This window comes from Lotus japonicus, chromosome 5 (assembly GCF_012489685.1).
Source record: "Lotus japonicus ecotype B-129 chromosome 5, LjGifu_v1.2".
NCBI classification, from domain to species: domain Eukaryota; kingdom Viridiplantae; phylum Streptophyta; class Magnoliopsida; order Fabales; family Fabaceae; genus Lotus; species Lotus japonicus.
This window is the reverse complement of record NC_080045.1, coordinates 56836388-56853131: the sequence shown is the minus strand read 5'-3', so window position 1 is coordinate 56853131 and position 16744 is coordinate 56836388. Positions and strand designations below refer to the sequence as shown.

At 33.0% G+C, this 16744-nt stretch overlaps 1 protein-coding gene and 1 non-coding gene across 2 annotated transcripts; both read right to left on the bottom strand.

The window, feature by feature from the left end:
• Positions 1-4799: 4799 nt before the first annotated feature.
• Positions 4800-4881, bottom strand: TRNAS-UGA (transfer RNA serine (anticodon UGA)). Its single transcript has one exon. It is a non-coding gene; the product is annotated as a tRNA-Ser (tRNA).
• Positions 4882-5953: 1072 nt separating this feature from the next.
• On the bottom strand, positions 5954-10223 carry LOC130718071 (putative E3 ubiquitin-protein ligase RF298). The gene is made up of 4 exons (XM_057568527.1): positions 10033-10223; positions 9640-9683; positions 7481-9437; positions 5954-6803 (listed from the first exon to the last, which is right to left on the bottom strand). Exons 3-4 carry the CDS (start codon positions 9422-9424, stop codon positions 6261-6263), a joined length of 2487 nt encoding a protein of 828 aa, XP_057424510.1. The 5' UTR covers positions 9425-9437; positions 9640-9683; positions 10033-10223; the 3' UTR covers positions 5954-6260.
• Positions 10224-16744: the final 6521 nt, after the last annotated feature.

Genomic DNA, 16744 nt, shown 5'->3' with positions numbered 1-16744 from the left:
TAGTGGAGGTAAGGGCCATGTCGTTTACTCGTCTATAGATATGGGCAGTTAGGTTTACTTAATTAGGTATGCAAATCTTGCTGAGATAATTGTAATCTCATTGCATTTACATTCATAACAGAAAAAGTTCAATTGGGTTAAATGCAGCCACGTAAGTGATTTGTGCTTAATAAAGGGATAAGTGGGACACAAATGCAATCACACTATTGATTTGTGCAATGTTGATAGCTTTGGAGGCAAACAAAACTGTTAATTCTTTACTGTTTTTCTTGTTTGACCAAGAAACACAAGTAAAACAATTAAAAAATATTAAATAGGCCAATAAAATAATAGTGAGCCGGCAAGTCCAGGCCATGCAAGTGAGATTCTGATTTGGAACTCAATTACGTCACAGAAAATACGCCGTAGCCATCTCCAATGTATGTACCTAACCAACCATTATCATGCATTTTAATTTACCAAATAATCTGTGGAATTTTGACTATTGACTGTTGAGAAGTGAGAGCTTCTATTCTGCCTTAGAAATACAAGAAGATTTCTAATCTATTTTCACGCTCAACTATTTTAATTACTTGAATCTGCTTAATTGGTAATGAACAAACAAAAGTCATAGTAAAACAAGAAGGTCTGTTTCAAAACGTACCCTACAAACTCAGAGTACAACAGTAACACCCACGTAAGAATATATATATATATATATATGGCTTAATTGCACTTTTGGTCCCCCAACTATCGCCTTCCTGCAAAATTGGTCCTTAAACTTCAAAATTAGCAAAAATGGTCCTCCAACTATACATGCCGTTGCAATTTTGGTCTTCCGTTAGCATTCCGTCAGGAAACTAACGTGAGAAGCTGATGTGGCTTACTCACATGCTTCTCACGTGACCATTCAGGAGAGTGAGTGATGACTGGACAAACATGTGCGTGTCACGTGACACTAAAGGGTGTAATCAGGTCAAATTAACTAATTAACTAATTATTAAAAAATCCTTAATTTGTAATTTCAGAAATATTAATCTCAAAATAAACACACAAATATTCATGAGTATTATCAATGTTCTTCCTTCATGATCTCAACCCAGAAATTTTTTTTTTGCCTCCACCAAACTTGAACCCAGAAAAATAAATCATCTTCCTCACATTCTTCAATAAATAACTAAACCAGAAACATGAAAATCAAGATCAACCCTCCCCCAAACCCAGAAAATTTACCCATAAATTAATTTTTTCCAAAACAACAACCAAACCACAAAATTAAACCCCCAAAATCCAAAAACAATCAGAAAAATATGAACTACCCAGAAAAAGGCACGAGAAGAACAACAATGCACATGGGTAAAATCTAAAATGGCTCCACGAAGCAAGCACAGTACCCAATTTATCAACAGTCACATGAAAAAAATCAAAATTGATGAATACCTTTAAGAAACTAAATGAATTCAATCACGGAATAAGCATAAAAGTAAAGAAATTCTTTTACACTTGAATACTCATCTCTCTAACACTTGAATCGAATTAGGAAAACAATTATGGCAGGCCCAAAGGGGAGAAGTTACAGCTTTGCGATCCTTAACACAGGATGAGGAAGAAGGAGCCACAGGATTCAACAATTCCCAGAACATCAAAATCAAATAACCCTAATCCCCAATTTACAAACAATCCAAACCTCAAGAACATATCGATGCCACCGTTTCCACCGTCCTATCTCAGGAATAGATCGAAGTCCTCCCCTCAAGCTTTCTCGTCACTGTCAACAAAGTCTATCACCACCACCACCGAACTTCCATCAGTTAAGAAGAAGAAGAAAGAAGGGAATAAAAACAGAAGAACCCAGTCGTACCCGAACCCAGATCGAGCAAGATTGAGACCAAGTGAACACGGATCGAACCATGGCTTTGTTTCGAGCTTTTAAGGTTGCCATGGGGTGGTTCCTCCCTTGATGGTTTGGCCGACGATGGTGATGGCTTTTGTTTGGTTTTAGAGAGAGAGATGATGGGTTCAGGAAGAAGGAAGAAGAAAAGGTTTTTGAAGGTGAGGGGAGAGGAAGGGTGGCAGCTAAAGGATTAAGGGGAGAAGATGGTTGGTGGCTATGAGAGGAAAGATGGAGAATTAGGGTTCATGAAAGATGAAAGCAGAAGATGAAAGCAGAAGATGCCAGCAAAGCAGTGGGCAAGATCACGTGACACGCACATGTTTGTCCAGTCATCACTCTCTCTCCTGAATGGTCATGTGAGAAGCATGTGAGTGAGCCACATCAGCTTCTCACGTTAGATTCCTGACGGAATGCTAACGGAAGACCAAAATTGCAACGACATGTATAGTTGGAGGACCATTTTTGCTAATTTTGAAGTTTAAGGACCAATTTTGCAGGAAGGCGATAGTTGGGGGACCAAAAGTGCAATTAAGCCATATATATATATGCTTGCCAGAGTGTAGAACTAATCATCAATTGTCATTTTCTGTAAGAAAAGTAGCATGAATAACAAAAGTGAAAGAAAGAATGGCACAAGGAATGAAGGAATGGCCTTCTCACAATGAATGTGAGTGAGTCTAGGCGCTGGCTTGCATAATAGTGTGAAAGTGATTTTATAGAAAGGGAAGAAACCGACATCAAAATGTATGTCAATGTTATAATCCACTTTAAGTCAATGCTCTAAAAGGAAACAAATATTAATGCTTATTTTATAAATTAATAATGTGGGTTAAATAATTGGACTTGCAGGTCTATATCAAATGTCAAAGGCACAAATTCGGTATTACAAGCTCACAAAGATATCCCTAATTTGACAAACTTTTTTTCCCTCTTTGTAGCATAGTCTGATTCTAGTTTCAACTATGGCCATGGAAGTTTTCCTTTAATCTTCATGAAGAAGTTTATGACACAATGTTAGGTCTAAATAATAATTTGTCACAACTACCCTACAACACTAACACTATCGTCATTACCACCTCCGTTGCAATCACCACCACCTTCACTCTATTGCCGCTACCACTAGCCGTTGTCACCACCCTCACTACTGACACATCCACCACCCTTCTCAATCGCCATCGTCACCACCACAACCAACTCCACCACCATCTTTATCATCACCTCCACCATTGTGTCATTGTCATATCGTGCGCACACCACCACCACTCTACTGCCACCTCCCACCACTGTCACTGCCGCCACAACTACCACCCTCCACCACCACCACCGTCGTCCACTAAACGTATGATTTTATCAATTTAAACAATATGATAAGTTATAAATTGTATGACCAAGCATTGGATAGTATTTAATTTTTATCGGACATTATGATATTTAACCTACTATCAAATCTAATACTATCAAACTTTATTATACAACATACTGAACCGAAACTTATAATAATTAAACACGCTTTAAGACAACCAAGGTAGATTTTAGAAGGCTCAGCTCTGTATTGAATAAGGGTGTCTTGACAGAAGTCAGTGTCGGAAAATTCAATGAAAGTAATCATCACATTTTTATATATCCAAATATGAAGAATCTCGATCAATAATATACGGATATTGCATTATTAAAGGATATGCTTCGGTAGTAGTTACTTTTTCCCTACATGTATATCTAGTATCTACAACATAATATTGAATGCAAAGAGTTTTGAAGTGGGGCAGTTTCATAATTTGAAACCAAGCACTCCAATGTCAACTTCTCTAGGAATGTGACATTCAATTGAAATTTCACATCAATTTTACAGCGGACAGATAAAACATTCTTATATAATATGTTGAATGCTCAGGCACAGATAGTTAAATAAGTTCTTAAATGCTGAAGCCTAGTTAATGTCATCACGCAGGTGAATAGCACCACAACTTAATACTATATAGTGGTGCATGTAAAAGTGTCCCAAAATAATTGATACCCTTGCACTTTGCAGCTATAAATTCAATATATATAAATTTCTATTAGGTTGCATTATCTGCCAACTGAGTCTGGTCCCTTCTGTATTCCAATTTTATTCATGTGTACATGTGTGGGTGCGCCTGACCCATCTACAGCAGACAACTTCACAGCTTAAACTAGGTCGGTCCACACTGCAAATTAAGGATCAGAATACTTCAACCATAGGCGTTATTACAACAATTATTATGAATCAGTTAATTATTATTTACTTATAGGATAACTCTACGGGGTGGATGATGTTACAAATTGGTTCTCTCATAAACTATAATACATATTATTTACATAGAAGTTCTTCGCTAAACCAAATTTTTCTTAGTCTAGACAATGTCTTATTTATATGCCAAACTAGTTTCCCCATTGTCTAATGGTTAAGCACTCTCTTAGCAAGACATTATGGCCCAAGAGAAAAGGGGGACTTAATACTGTACACTAGAAGCATAAGCATTCTATATAAATGCACTTGACAAGATAGCTAGAGTGCATGTTGAATGATTTTCTAACCTTCAAAATCCAAAATAACAATATATATTTGGATACATGTCGGAGTCTGTGCTAACTAACGTTAGCTTCCATTTTGAGATGAAAAATGAACAGAACTCAACTAGCGTATTAAGATGGATGTGTTTTTACATTAATTCAACCGATATTCAAACACACTTATAATGTACTAATGGTAGATGCACTTTATGTGCATTGTATATCACTAGGGAATTGTGGTTAATTAGTGAATAAGAAAAATAAAGAAAAGTGTTATATGTTATTGAAGATAAATGTTATGCTTCCAGTTTATTAAAGCACAAAGAGTAACCCAAGACTCAAACCGACAGAAGCATACAAGAGCAGCAAAATAACAGTTTCAAAAAGAAAAAATCGTCGACAGCAGGGTTCGAACCTGCGCGGGCGTAGCCCAACAGATTTCAAGTCTGTCTCCTTAACCACTCGGACATATCGACTTGATGATATGTATGTTCATTTTTATATATATAATGTAATACGTATAGATACTCAACTCTGTAATCACAACATCATATACTTTTTTTTTTCATGAAGCAGAAGCAATATAGCATGGACTTCCATATTGAAATGATTATAAAATTAGCATTAATTAATTTTTTACATTAAATTAAAGATTCCATTAATTAGTTCTCAGAAGAATGTCCCAATGTGTTCAAAGCATGTTTCGCCAAAAAATGTGCTGCTTTTTTCCCTTCCATACATACATGAGCAAAGGAAATAAACAAAACAAAAAAAACTTGATAAAGCTTCAATGTCCTACAAGACCAATAACCAAGTATGAGCTCATCCTCTCCTTAGCTAGCAAAGCATTCACCACCAAGACCCAAGTATTAATTACTTTTGAAATAGATATCCAATCAAAGTTCATCATATTCAATTTCTTGCTGTCCCCGCTACACGGATACTGTAGAATGAAGGTTAACTTGGATGTTGGTTTTGGGCTGGTGGTTAGGGACGGTAGAGGACAGCTAATAGACGTTGCTTGCTCTTTGCATAATTGCATGGGATCTTGCTTTGTCCAACAGTGGCTTAGGCCTCGTGCTTCAAGTGGACTCTAAAGATTTGCTCTGTGCTGGGTTTTTATCAGAGTGATCTTTGAATCAAACTGCTCACTTCTGGTAGATGCATGGAACTTAAGGTCTTAAATGGTTCCTATCTTCATTTGATTATAGAGGATATGAAATGTTTTATCTCCTTCCTTTGAAGCTTTTCATGTAAAACGTAGAAGTAATGCAACTGCTAATTTAATGTCTAAATTAGCTTCAAATAAAGCCAGGTTGTGCTTGGCTAGAGGATTTGGAAAGAAAAAAAAAACATAACATAAATGGTCCAAACAAAATGTGGAAATGAATTGTGGAAATTCGTAAACCCCATATCACATGCCTGCACGAACAAAAGAGGAACCAATAGATATTGGAGATCAAGGGGTGACTCTATCAACCCAGTAAAGTAAAATCTCAAACCTGCGTTCATTTGTACTTCCTAACATGTAAATATAAAAGACCCCAATTAATTTAACTTATCTATTGTATTAAAATTCAATGACTTGCTTTTTTTTGTCAACTTTCAATGTGCTGAGTCATTTTCAAAAAGCATGAACGGACTTTACATTTAACCGTCTCTATGCTGTTTTCCTTTTTATTTTCAGGGGAAGGGGAAAACATGTAATGTATAATAAACTACTAATTGCTTCAGTCTCAAAACCAACATATAAAGATAAAAGGGAGCATTGGCAAAGAATGCCAAATGAATTTCCAAGGGACCTCCTCAAAGAATCCCCATAATTTACTGTAATGCTTCTTCAGTATTCTCACAATTATTGCCCAGCAAATCTAGCATGAACCCTGTGTTGGATTGGAGCCCTGCATGAAGGGCATTCCTTCATCCCCTGCTTCTCATGGAGCTCGTTACAATCTGGACACACGACCTGATGTGCGCATGGCAGAAAAACTACTGACATCTCCTCGGACAAGCACATGACACACTCCCGCTCCCGCCTCACACTCGAGTCTTCCAATTGGTCTTGGAAGCTCACTGGAGTTTGTGATATTTCAGATTTCTTGTTTCCCTTCACCATTGGAGTGCTCTTCCTGGTTCTTGAGAAACTGCTATTTCGTCCGTCAATACACCTGCGCAGTGCTGCTATTTTTTCAGAATCAGATTTTAGTTTCAGTTCAACCAGCTCGTTCTCTAGCTTTGCAATATGTTCCACATAATCCTGCAGATCACTAGCTGCCTTCTTTCTAATCTTATCCTCCTCAAGTTTTATGCGAGCTTCAATTTGTTCTCTTTCCTTTCTAAAGGATGCAGCCTGTGCAAGGACCTTTCCTGTTGCAACTCTTTCTCTTTCAAATCTACCCTGTAACATTTCCACCAATTATAGCACGGAATTGGCACAACAAGGTGTGTGAGTACCAATTGTAAAGAATGGGCCCAATGATATAACAGAGATCCTATTACTCAACAAGTTACAAGTAATATACAAATGCAAAAGTAAGAATAGCATACACAATAAGGCCTGCAAAACGGATTACTGACTTGTGATTGTCCTATACTTAAGTAAGATTCTAGACTCGATCAAGTAAACAAGTAAACTTTGCCATATAAAGTATATAAACTAATCAAGCATTTTACATAGTAAATTATGTATATACCATGATCTGTCTAAGAATGCAAAGCACTGGTTGAATTCATTTTAACAGATAGGAGTAACATTTTAAAGAGATTTACTATTTGAACAAATTTAAGGGAACATCCTTCAGATAGCATGACTTAGAAGTTAACAACTCACATGTTTTCTGTATGTGGCTATAATTGTCAAACATCTATATGTAAGTTGAGTATTTAATTTATTTTCAAGTATTTGGTGGGTCAAACTGAAGTATTCACATGTGTTCTACGCATGACCAATATGGGCAAGAGATTAGAATCAGACTATGATAGAGGTCATCGCAAAGCAAAGGCACCCAAGATAGATATTAACAATACAAAAAAGTACATGATATTATTTGTCATATTTAATGTCAAATCACATACCTCAAGCCTGGCTTGACGACTTTTCTCCTTGTCTTGCTCCTGTAGCAGGTTTGATAATTTGAGTTTCTCTCTCTCAAGCTCATCTCGAAGCAAACTCTTCTGGCCTTCCCATGACTGAACCTGTTTAAGAGCGATCTGCTCTCTCTCGAGTGCTTGTTGATAGCTTGTCGCTGACTTTAAACCCCACGACTTAGCAGCATCCAACTCCTTCTTTAGCAAGGCGTTTTCTGCCTCTAGCACAAGGGTAGCAGAACTAGCACTCTCCATTTGCGTTTTAGTATTTTCGACAGCATTCTCCATTTCAGATATTCTCTTCACAGCATTCTCCTCCAAAATTTTCTTATCTTTTTTAAACTGTTCAGCTTCTTGTTTCTCCTTCCTCAAAGCCTTAAACTCAGCCTGCAGTTGGACAACCCTAGCAGTAACCTGCATAACCTTCTGATTTGCCCAGTTGTTCCAGCTTTGTAGCTCATCCTGCAATTCTTGCACTTTACATATTAATTTCAAAAATACTCCATCCTTCTCATTTCGCGGAACATACTTACCCAAAGCTTCATCAAAAGGAATACCAGCACAGTAATCAAGGATCTTTTGTGTGTCATGTGAGCTTAGTTTGCATGTAGTGCTCGGTGCTGAAGTGTTTGTATTCGTTATGGGAGCAGTAGATATTGCATCCTTTGTGGGTAATGTTCCAGAGCTAACTCCTTCAGGTATAGCTGGTGCATCTGTTTTTGAAACATGGCATGATTTATCTGCAGAGCGAACTCCTTTTGTACTTGCATTATTTGAGGAGCCACATTTCATTTTCTGATTAGGAATTTCAGATGGTACCTTCAGTCTTTTCTCAACAACCAAACCTCCAATGCTTGTAATCTTCCCTGATCTAAACCCCCCTTTTCCACAAGCCCTGTAAGCTTTTTCCATATGAAGGAACTTTTGCCTAAGTGTTGCCATTTCTTTTCTAGAATGCCGCTTAGAACAAGTTCCTGATTTACATTCCTGCACAGTAACCACAGAAGCTCCGAAGGGTTTCTCTGCAGTGATTGGCACTAAAATATTCTCTTCCTTAAGCTTTACCTGTTCTGAAGCAACAGGATTTCGACTGATTGATGCATTTAGGCTGCTTCGAAGCTTAGGTGCTTCATACTTATGATTCTGGTGGTTGGGGGATGAGTCCTCCTTCAGAGTTGGTGGACTGCAATTTGGAATTAGATCAAAGGTTTTAGCCTCTGCGTTCCATAGGGGATAGCAAGAAAAGGTAGAGTTTTCCTCATTACAAACAACACTGCCCAAACGATCTTCTGCTGCACAGGCAAGTGAAATATTCAAGTCACATATCAGCAAAACCCACATGGCTTCACCCACTGTCAGGGAGGGTTTAACTTCACGAAGTACACCGATCATCTCCACCATGGTGTAATGCAGCAAGTTCTGGAAATTTTCAAATACAATGTCTGAAGGGTCACCATCTTTTCCCTTCAAAACATTCACTGTGTCACGTACAATATTTGCGACAGGATCTCCTTCCTCCATGTAAAGGGCCTTCCTTGAAATGGCCATCTCAACTATATCCTCACTAAAGCCAAATTCAACAATCTGCTCGATAGCACCACGGAAAACTGTTTGCAAATTGGACAAGAGTAACTCCTCCAGCTGGCTTGCAATAGGATCATTCCAATCCACAAGCTCATGCATACGCACTTCTGATTCTTCTCCACACAAATCTGACCCTAACTTCGGCAAATTAAAGTCACCCGAGCTTTGTGATATCGGTAAAGCATACCGAGGAAACTCAAACAGAGATGAGGGCAAACTAGCAGGAAACTCAGATGGATGAGCTAATTTTCTCTTGTTCTTACACCCTTGATCATGCCCTTCCTCACCATCAACAGTATTGCCCATATCCGGAACAACTACACTAAAGCCCAACACACCTTTGCCCATGACAATCCTCTACCTACACATAGACCACATGCCAGTAAATAAACAGTGAGAATGAAGGGTCAAGAAATTGATTTAAATCAACAAAAAATGATCACGAAATTCACACGATGCAAACTGAACCATTTAAATCAACATTTTCAGAAGCAAAAAATCCTACCGCATGAATAACAATAAGGGGCCCTAATCTAACAAGAAAATGAGAAGAAAAACCGTACCTTAGGCAAAGAATTGCAAGAACAAGAGCCAAATGAGGAGTTTCCTGAATCAAAAACAACAGAAAAAACCTTGTAAGAATGAAAATTCCTCAAACAAACAGTTTATGAGCAAAGGGTCATGGAGAGAAAACAGAGAGAGCCAGCAGCATGGAAGCCAAGTGCAGCCAGATACCAATAGAACACTGACAACCCAAACCAAACCAAACCCATCACAGAAAAACAAGAAAAATCACCGACGCAATGCAAGAACAACACAATGGCAAGCACAAACAAAAACCCATAAGAAAACAACAAATGGGTTCCCGTTCCAGTAATCAATTGAGGACAAAACCCACAAAAGAATAAGAAAAGACAGAAACGTTAAATCAGAAATCCATATGAAACCAAATGTACCTGGTAGGTTTACATGGAAGGGAAACAAAAATTTGGGTGTGCTTGGATTGTAGTCGTGAGTAGCGGATTCTGGTTGCTTTCACATACACTTTGGCTTGTGTTTGTGTTTGTGTTGTGTTGTGTTGTGTTGTGTGTTTGCACCTCTCACTCTCTCTTTGGGTTTTGGGTTTTGGAAACCAAAGGGTCCATTTTCAGTTTAACCTTCAACCTAGGTGGGATTTGGGAATATCACTCACCAACCACCATTTTAGGATTTATAAAAGAAATTATGTAAATAATTAAGTAAAGAATTAATTACCATGCAAAAGTTGGTCTAAGCAATTTTAGTCAAATATCTCATCATATCTTTTCTATCTTATTTTTGTAGTTTTTTTAGTATTAATTTAACTGTGATTTAGTAAGACTGTAAAATCCGATTGAATGATTGTGTAAATTTTATTGACCATGTGTATTTATTGTGATTTTTTGATTGACCTAAATTACTCACTTACCTTGTAAGAGTTGTGTGACTTTTTTTTTTAATTACTTTATATGACTTTGCTACCTAATTGTTTTTAAAGGTAATTAAGGCTCTCTACTTTTATAATAAATAAATATGGTTCTTTTGTTAACTTTCTAATGCCTAAAATCTTGATATCTCCATTTAAATTAAATATAGGCAAAGATACATATTTTTAAAAGGTAATATACTTATAGATATTTAATTTTTAATGATTTACCCTAAATAACATTATCAATATTATATACACATTCTGCTTTTCATTGTAACCAAAAAATCCATAGTATATACATTCTTATCATCATGATGATAACTAATTTACTAATATTACTAACAATTAACATTTGTCTATAAAAAAATATATACATTCTTATCATTAAATAGTTTAGTGACTATACACTGACGATGTAGATAAGTTTTACACAGTCATCAAATTAATTTTTCCATTTTATCAAATCATAATTAAATTAAAATATAAAATATAAAAAAAATTCAATGAAGAGACACGATTAAACATATGTGTAAAACTTATTATACTATTTGGTGGACGGGATAAGCAGAAATGATAAGATATGCTCTAATTTGTTGTTTGTTACTCCAACAGGATAGAATAACACAATCTTATCCTATATCATGTCTTGTCCATCATGTGTAAAAGTTATCCTGAGGGGAGCTGAAATAGAACTATCCTGATAGGATAGGATAACAATTTTCATTTCTTTTTTAATACTCTAAAACTAAATTCAATTATTTCAATATGTGTATTTTATATCATTTATAATAATAATAATAATAATAATTAATAAATATATAAATATGAATTTTATTATTTATCAATTACTAGTTGTTATTACTGAGTTAAAATTATTTAATTAAAAAATGAACTAATTTATTAATGGTGAAAATATTGAATATAATCATATAAAACAATTAAATTATCATTATCATTTACTACTATTTAGTTAACATTATTTTTTGTTTCAAAAAAAAATTAACATTATTTTTTATTTATACTGTAATAAAAATAAATAAAATTATTATTCACTAATAGTGGAATAAACTACTCACTTATGAATATTGATTTATTAGTAGTAAATAGACTAATATTATATCATCAATTGTTATTATTGAAAATTATTTCTCTACTTATATAATAATTTGAGAAAAAGAATGATGTACCGATAGTGTAAAGTTTTTTTACACCGTCAATCAATCAAATTGTAAGGATGTGTCACTTCTATTAATGAGGTTAAATAAAAAAACAGATTTTCTCACATCCTTGAAATCTGATTAGTTGACTGTGTAAAAAAAATTTACATCGGCAGTACATAGAAATTAAACTCTAATAATTTATAATTTGAAGATAGAGTAATTTTGAAAAAATGATAATTTTAATCATATTTTTTAAATTTTAATCACTTGCCACTACTAAGTTAAAACCAATTGGTTAAATATATAGTTTTTACTTTTAATCAAAATAGGCTCCCTTCATAAGAAAATAAAATAAATAGGCTAATTAATAAAAAAGAAATAAATTTTAGTTAGTTTTATAACATAGGAACTTATAAAAATATAAAAAATTAATAGAATAATCCTTTTTTAAAAATTTTATTTAAAAAATATTGTATTTTTACTTTTTTTATTCAAAGAAAAATTTGATATATTTTTCACTGTTTATATCATATGTTATCATTATCCCTGTCTACTTCAAACACAGGATAGGACAGGATAAGAGTTATCTAACTCTCTATCTTATTATGCTCTTGTCCTATCCTGATCACCAAACGAACCTTCAGTATATATTAAATTTAAATTCTTAAAATTTTTTAATTCATGACTTTAAAAGGTATCTAAATTGATCCTTACAAAATAAATAATTTAAAATCAACCCCTATTTTTTTCTATTTGTAATAGATCCAATTGCTAAATTGGTTGGTGTCTATGGTAGCGTTTGGAAACTGAACGGAACAGAACATAATGCAACGGAATGAAACATGACAATAATATTTTGTAGACGGTGTTTGGTAGACATAACACGAACAGAACAAGACTATAAGATTAATTACATATATACCCTATCACATTTAGTATTTGATTAAACCTAAAAAAAACTCAAACATAAAATTAAAAATACACAGAAGGCAACACAAATGATAAAAAAAAAACATAAACAAGTAGAAAATTAAAATTAAAAAATAGCTAAACAGATGAAACATGATTTTTGTTTCACGTAATGAACCACGTGATTTAGATTAGAGTAATAGAATAGGAAATGGCATCAGATATTTTTTGTTTTTTTAAAGAGAAACTAGTGTTCTTTACTCGTGCGTTGCACGACGATTAAATTTATTGTAAAGATGAATCAGTAGTAATATGTTTTAACTTAGTTTAGGCTCTTTTTAGTAGGTATAAATGATATGGGACCGAACATATGTTACAAACATATAGATGAATGGACCACAATACATATATTAATTTGATGAGGTTGTAGATACCTCACATTGTCTTTTTTTTTAGAGATACCTCACAATGTCAACACTTGAATTGTAATAAAAACCAAAATTTTAAGTAATGCATTACATTGAAATTAAAATAAGATAAACATAACAATGACAGTAACATGAACCCTTATTAGAAGTTGTAGTCCATGATTAATGATAAAAACTTCATAACCGATCTTGTTGTCAATCAAGCATATTTGAGCTATAGAACCTACAAAGGGAAAAAAAAAGTATAAGTGTAATAATCAGTAACCAATACAGATATAAATTGTGTATAATTAGAAAATGTTAAACTAACCTTATAGAGACGTCAATAAACCTTCAAATTAGATGATTAAAAAATTGCTTGACATCTTTTTATGATGTCAAGAATTAAAATATCTGGAATGATGGAGGATAGGGGTGGCTTAAGGAAGTATATATAGTTGAGTTGGAATTAGCGTTTTTTTAACATGAGTTGGAATTAGGGTTAATGATGAGAAAAGGTGAAAAAACTATTCCATTGACTTTTTATTCGAATATTTTTTTTATTCCAATTTCAATACCGAAATTATTTGAATTTGAATAAAATGACTAAATTTGATTTTTTTTTCCATTCGAACATGCTCAAATTCGACGGCATTAAATAGAATCAATGCTAATTTGACTTTTTCATTCAAATTTAAATTTTTATTTTAGAGTATTCAATCATAGAAAAAACTCATTGGTCAGCCCCCTACAGCTTAGTGCGCTGATCGTAGGGCGAAGGATTAGTCTCACGACTGTCGGCGGTAGAGATACATTGGTCAAAACAAAAAAAATCAAAATCAAATCTCATAATTAATATCGGTATAAATAAAAGTCAAGCATTAAATGGAATCAATTCTAATTTGTTGTTTTCATTCAAATTTAAATTTTTATTTTGGATCATTAAAACAGAATTAATCAAATAAATAAAATCAATAACTCATAATTACTATAGGTATTAAATTTTGTCTGAATTTGAATCTTGAAATCAAGCAAAATGGGTTGCAGGCATTAAAAACAAAAAATCAAGCAAAATGAAAGTAATTGTCTTTCGACTATTTTTGAAAAATGATAATTCTATTTAAACACATGGATCTAGTTTTAAAAAATCAGTTATTTGTAATTAAATAGTTGAAATGGTCAAAATGATAATCAACCATTAATGTGCAAATTTTATCTTAGCAATTAATGAGGGGCTAAAAAAATTTAAAATCATCATTCTATTTAAAAACAAAATGAAAGTAATTGTCTTTCGACTATTTTTGAAAAATGATAATTCTATTTAAACACATGGATCTAGTTTTAAAAAATTAGTTATTTGTAATTAAATAGTTGAAATGGTCAAAATGATAATCAACCATTAATGTGCAAATTTTATCTTAGCACTTAATGAGGGGCTAAAAAAATTTAAAATCATCATTCTAAAGACAAGTGGAAGTCACGCAACGCATAAAATCCGTCTGTCAATTTAGGATCCGAAGGATTCATGTTGTATACAAGAACATGAGTATTCCCAACAGGGTCGATCAACGTCCATTGATCTCTGAGCTCATCCTCGAAATAACTCCATGAAGCTGCATAAGCAAAATAAAAGAGAAGGTTAATTATTTAGATACGATAAGAGAAGGGAAATTCAGAGGAGTTGTGATTTTAAACATACCTGCCACTTGTAACTTAGGATAGGAACCCAACGCTTGTAGTTCAGCCATGACCATTCTTCAATATTATTCATGGTGGATGAATTTTTTAGCAGACCAGAGAAGGTTAGAAATAGGTTAGGGAAAAGCAATATATAAGGAAAAAAATAATAAATAAATAAGGTAATGTTGGAAAGAAAGCAATTTATTATCTTCGATATTATTTTCTTATGAAACAATACATTTTGAATATATTGATTATATTTTAGTTGAAAATTAATTCCATCATTTGTTTGTATTAAACGTTAATTAGGAGAAAAAAATATCATCATCTTAAAGATTTACATTAGTTTTAAAACGTGGGGCCTATTTTTCCCATAGATTTATGATTGTTTAATTGTTTGATGATAAATCTATATCTATATCTATATACATATGAAAATAAGGTTTTCTTCTAGAAGCCTTATGCCACATGTCTCCCACTAAGCAATTCATTTTCCCTCCAAAACAAAAACTTATTTCACTATTTTTTGGCACATTAATTGCGGTGTTTAATAATACTTATGAGTTATGACCAAATACAAAATAAATACATTAATAATTTACGAAAAGGAATATAAAACTATTTTTTCAAAATCTATGACGGTATTAGTTTTTGAACTCATCTATAAAAGTATTATTTTCAGCTCAGTTTGTATCCGATGTTTATGTCTTTGTGAACCTCAGACTGTATCTGTTTCTTGCCTTGAGTTGGTTTTACACTCGGGCTATTTATAATAATATTCATTTCATCTTTCAAAAAAATAAAAGTATTATTATCTCAACGTATAAATTTTTAAGATGAAACCAATAATTTTTTTTATTGTCACACTTAGAAGTGAATTATTTTTTTAATAATAAAACATAAGTTTACAAAAGCTATAAAACTATATATATGAAAGAGCTCACCCAATTGAATACAGTGGTTATTAACAATTGAATACTAATCTTTCGAAAAAGAAAAAAAAACAATTGAATACCAATTCTAATGGTTTTCAATTTTTCAACATGACACCAAAGTTCATCCATTTTCTCTTTAAGAAAAAAAAAACTATTCTATTTTTTTTGTCACAACATATAAATTCATGACTCATCCTATTTATTATTGTCTTATTTAATTAAAATTTTAATTTTCAATTTAGCACTTATATTAACGAACAACCATATTAAAATTAATATATTAATTTTTGTGGTAGATTAATACACAATTATCACTATTAAGAACATATAGTTGAAACAATTGTTAAAATATATTTACTAAAAAGATACAAAACATAATATTACATCAAATTTAAATTGTAAATAACAAAAGTCACCCGTGCAGGGCACGGGTAATTCCGCTAGTTTAGGGGGAAAACGACGATCTCACCTCAAAATAAGGATTAAAAAAAAAGGAGAAACTTAGATCAAATTCCTTAAATCAATTTCATCAAATTTACCAATCATGTGATGACACATGTGCAACTATTTTTAAAAATAAATGTCATTTATTAAGAATTTATTGTCAAAATTCGAAAAATTACACATAAACTTGATAAAATGGAGGTAAGGAACTTGACCTAAATTTTATCCTTAAAAAAATCAACGCATTAATCTTCCAATGCCGCCAATAAAAACTGATTACTTTTCCTAATATGTCCCACATGAAATTGAAGGCATATTATGTAAATGCATTGACCAAAAGTGTATCAGTTGTTGCATAATTTCAACTTAAATAAGGGACAACTATTAATAACATGTGCATTTAAGGTTGATTGATTTAGGGTTAAAAATATAAGCAACATTTTAAATAATTATACGTGGAAATTTTTTTTTTGCCAACTTATTAAATATTCCTTCACAACGTCCATGGCCCTACATAAGGAGCATAATGTAATCCCTTATGAGAAAATTAAGCATATTATACCTAATATGTTAGAGTCCATGACCCTACATAAGGAGTAATTATAGGAAATGAGTAAGTATTTCGAATTTTTTGTTTTTTTTGAAAGAGAAATGGGATCAGATCAAATCAATGATTTTTGTCATCT

Coding starts and splice junctions, on each gene's coding strand:
- LOC130718071 (XM_057568527.1), bottom strand. CDS start 9,424: ATGGGCAAAGGTGTGTTGGGCTTTAGTGTAGTTGTTCCGGATATGGGC. Junction 6,804..7,480: donor GTCGTCAAGCCAGGCTTGAG/GTATGTGATTTG, acceptor GAAATGTTACAG/GGTAGATTTGAAAGAGAAAG.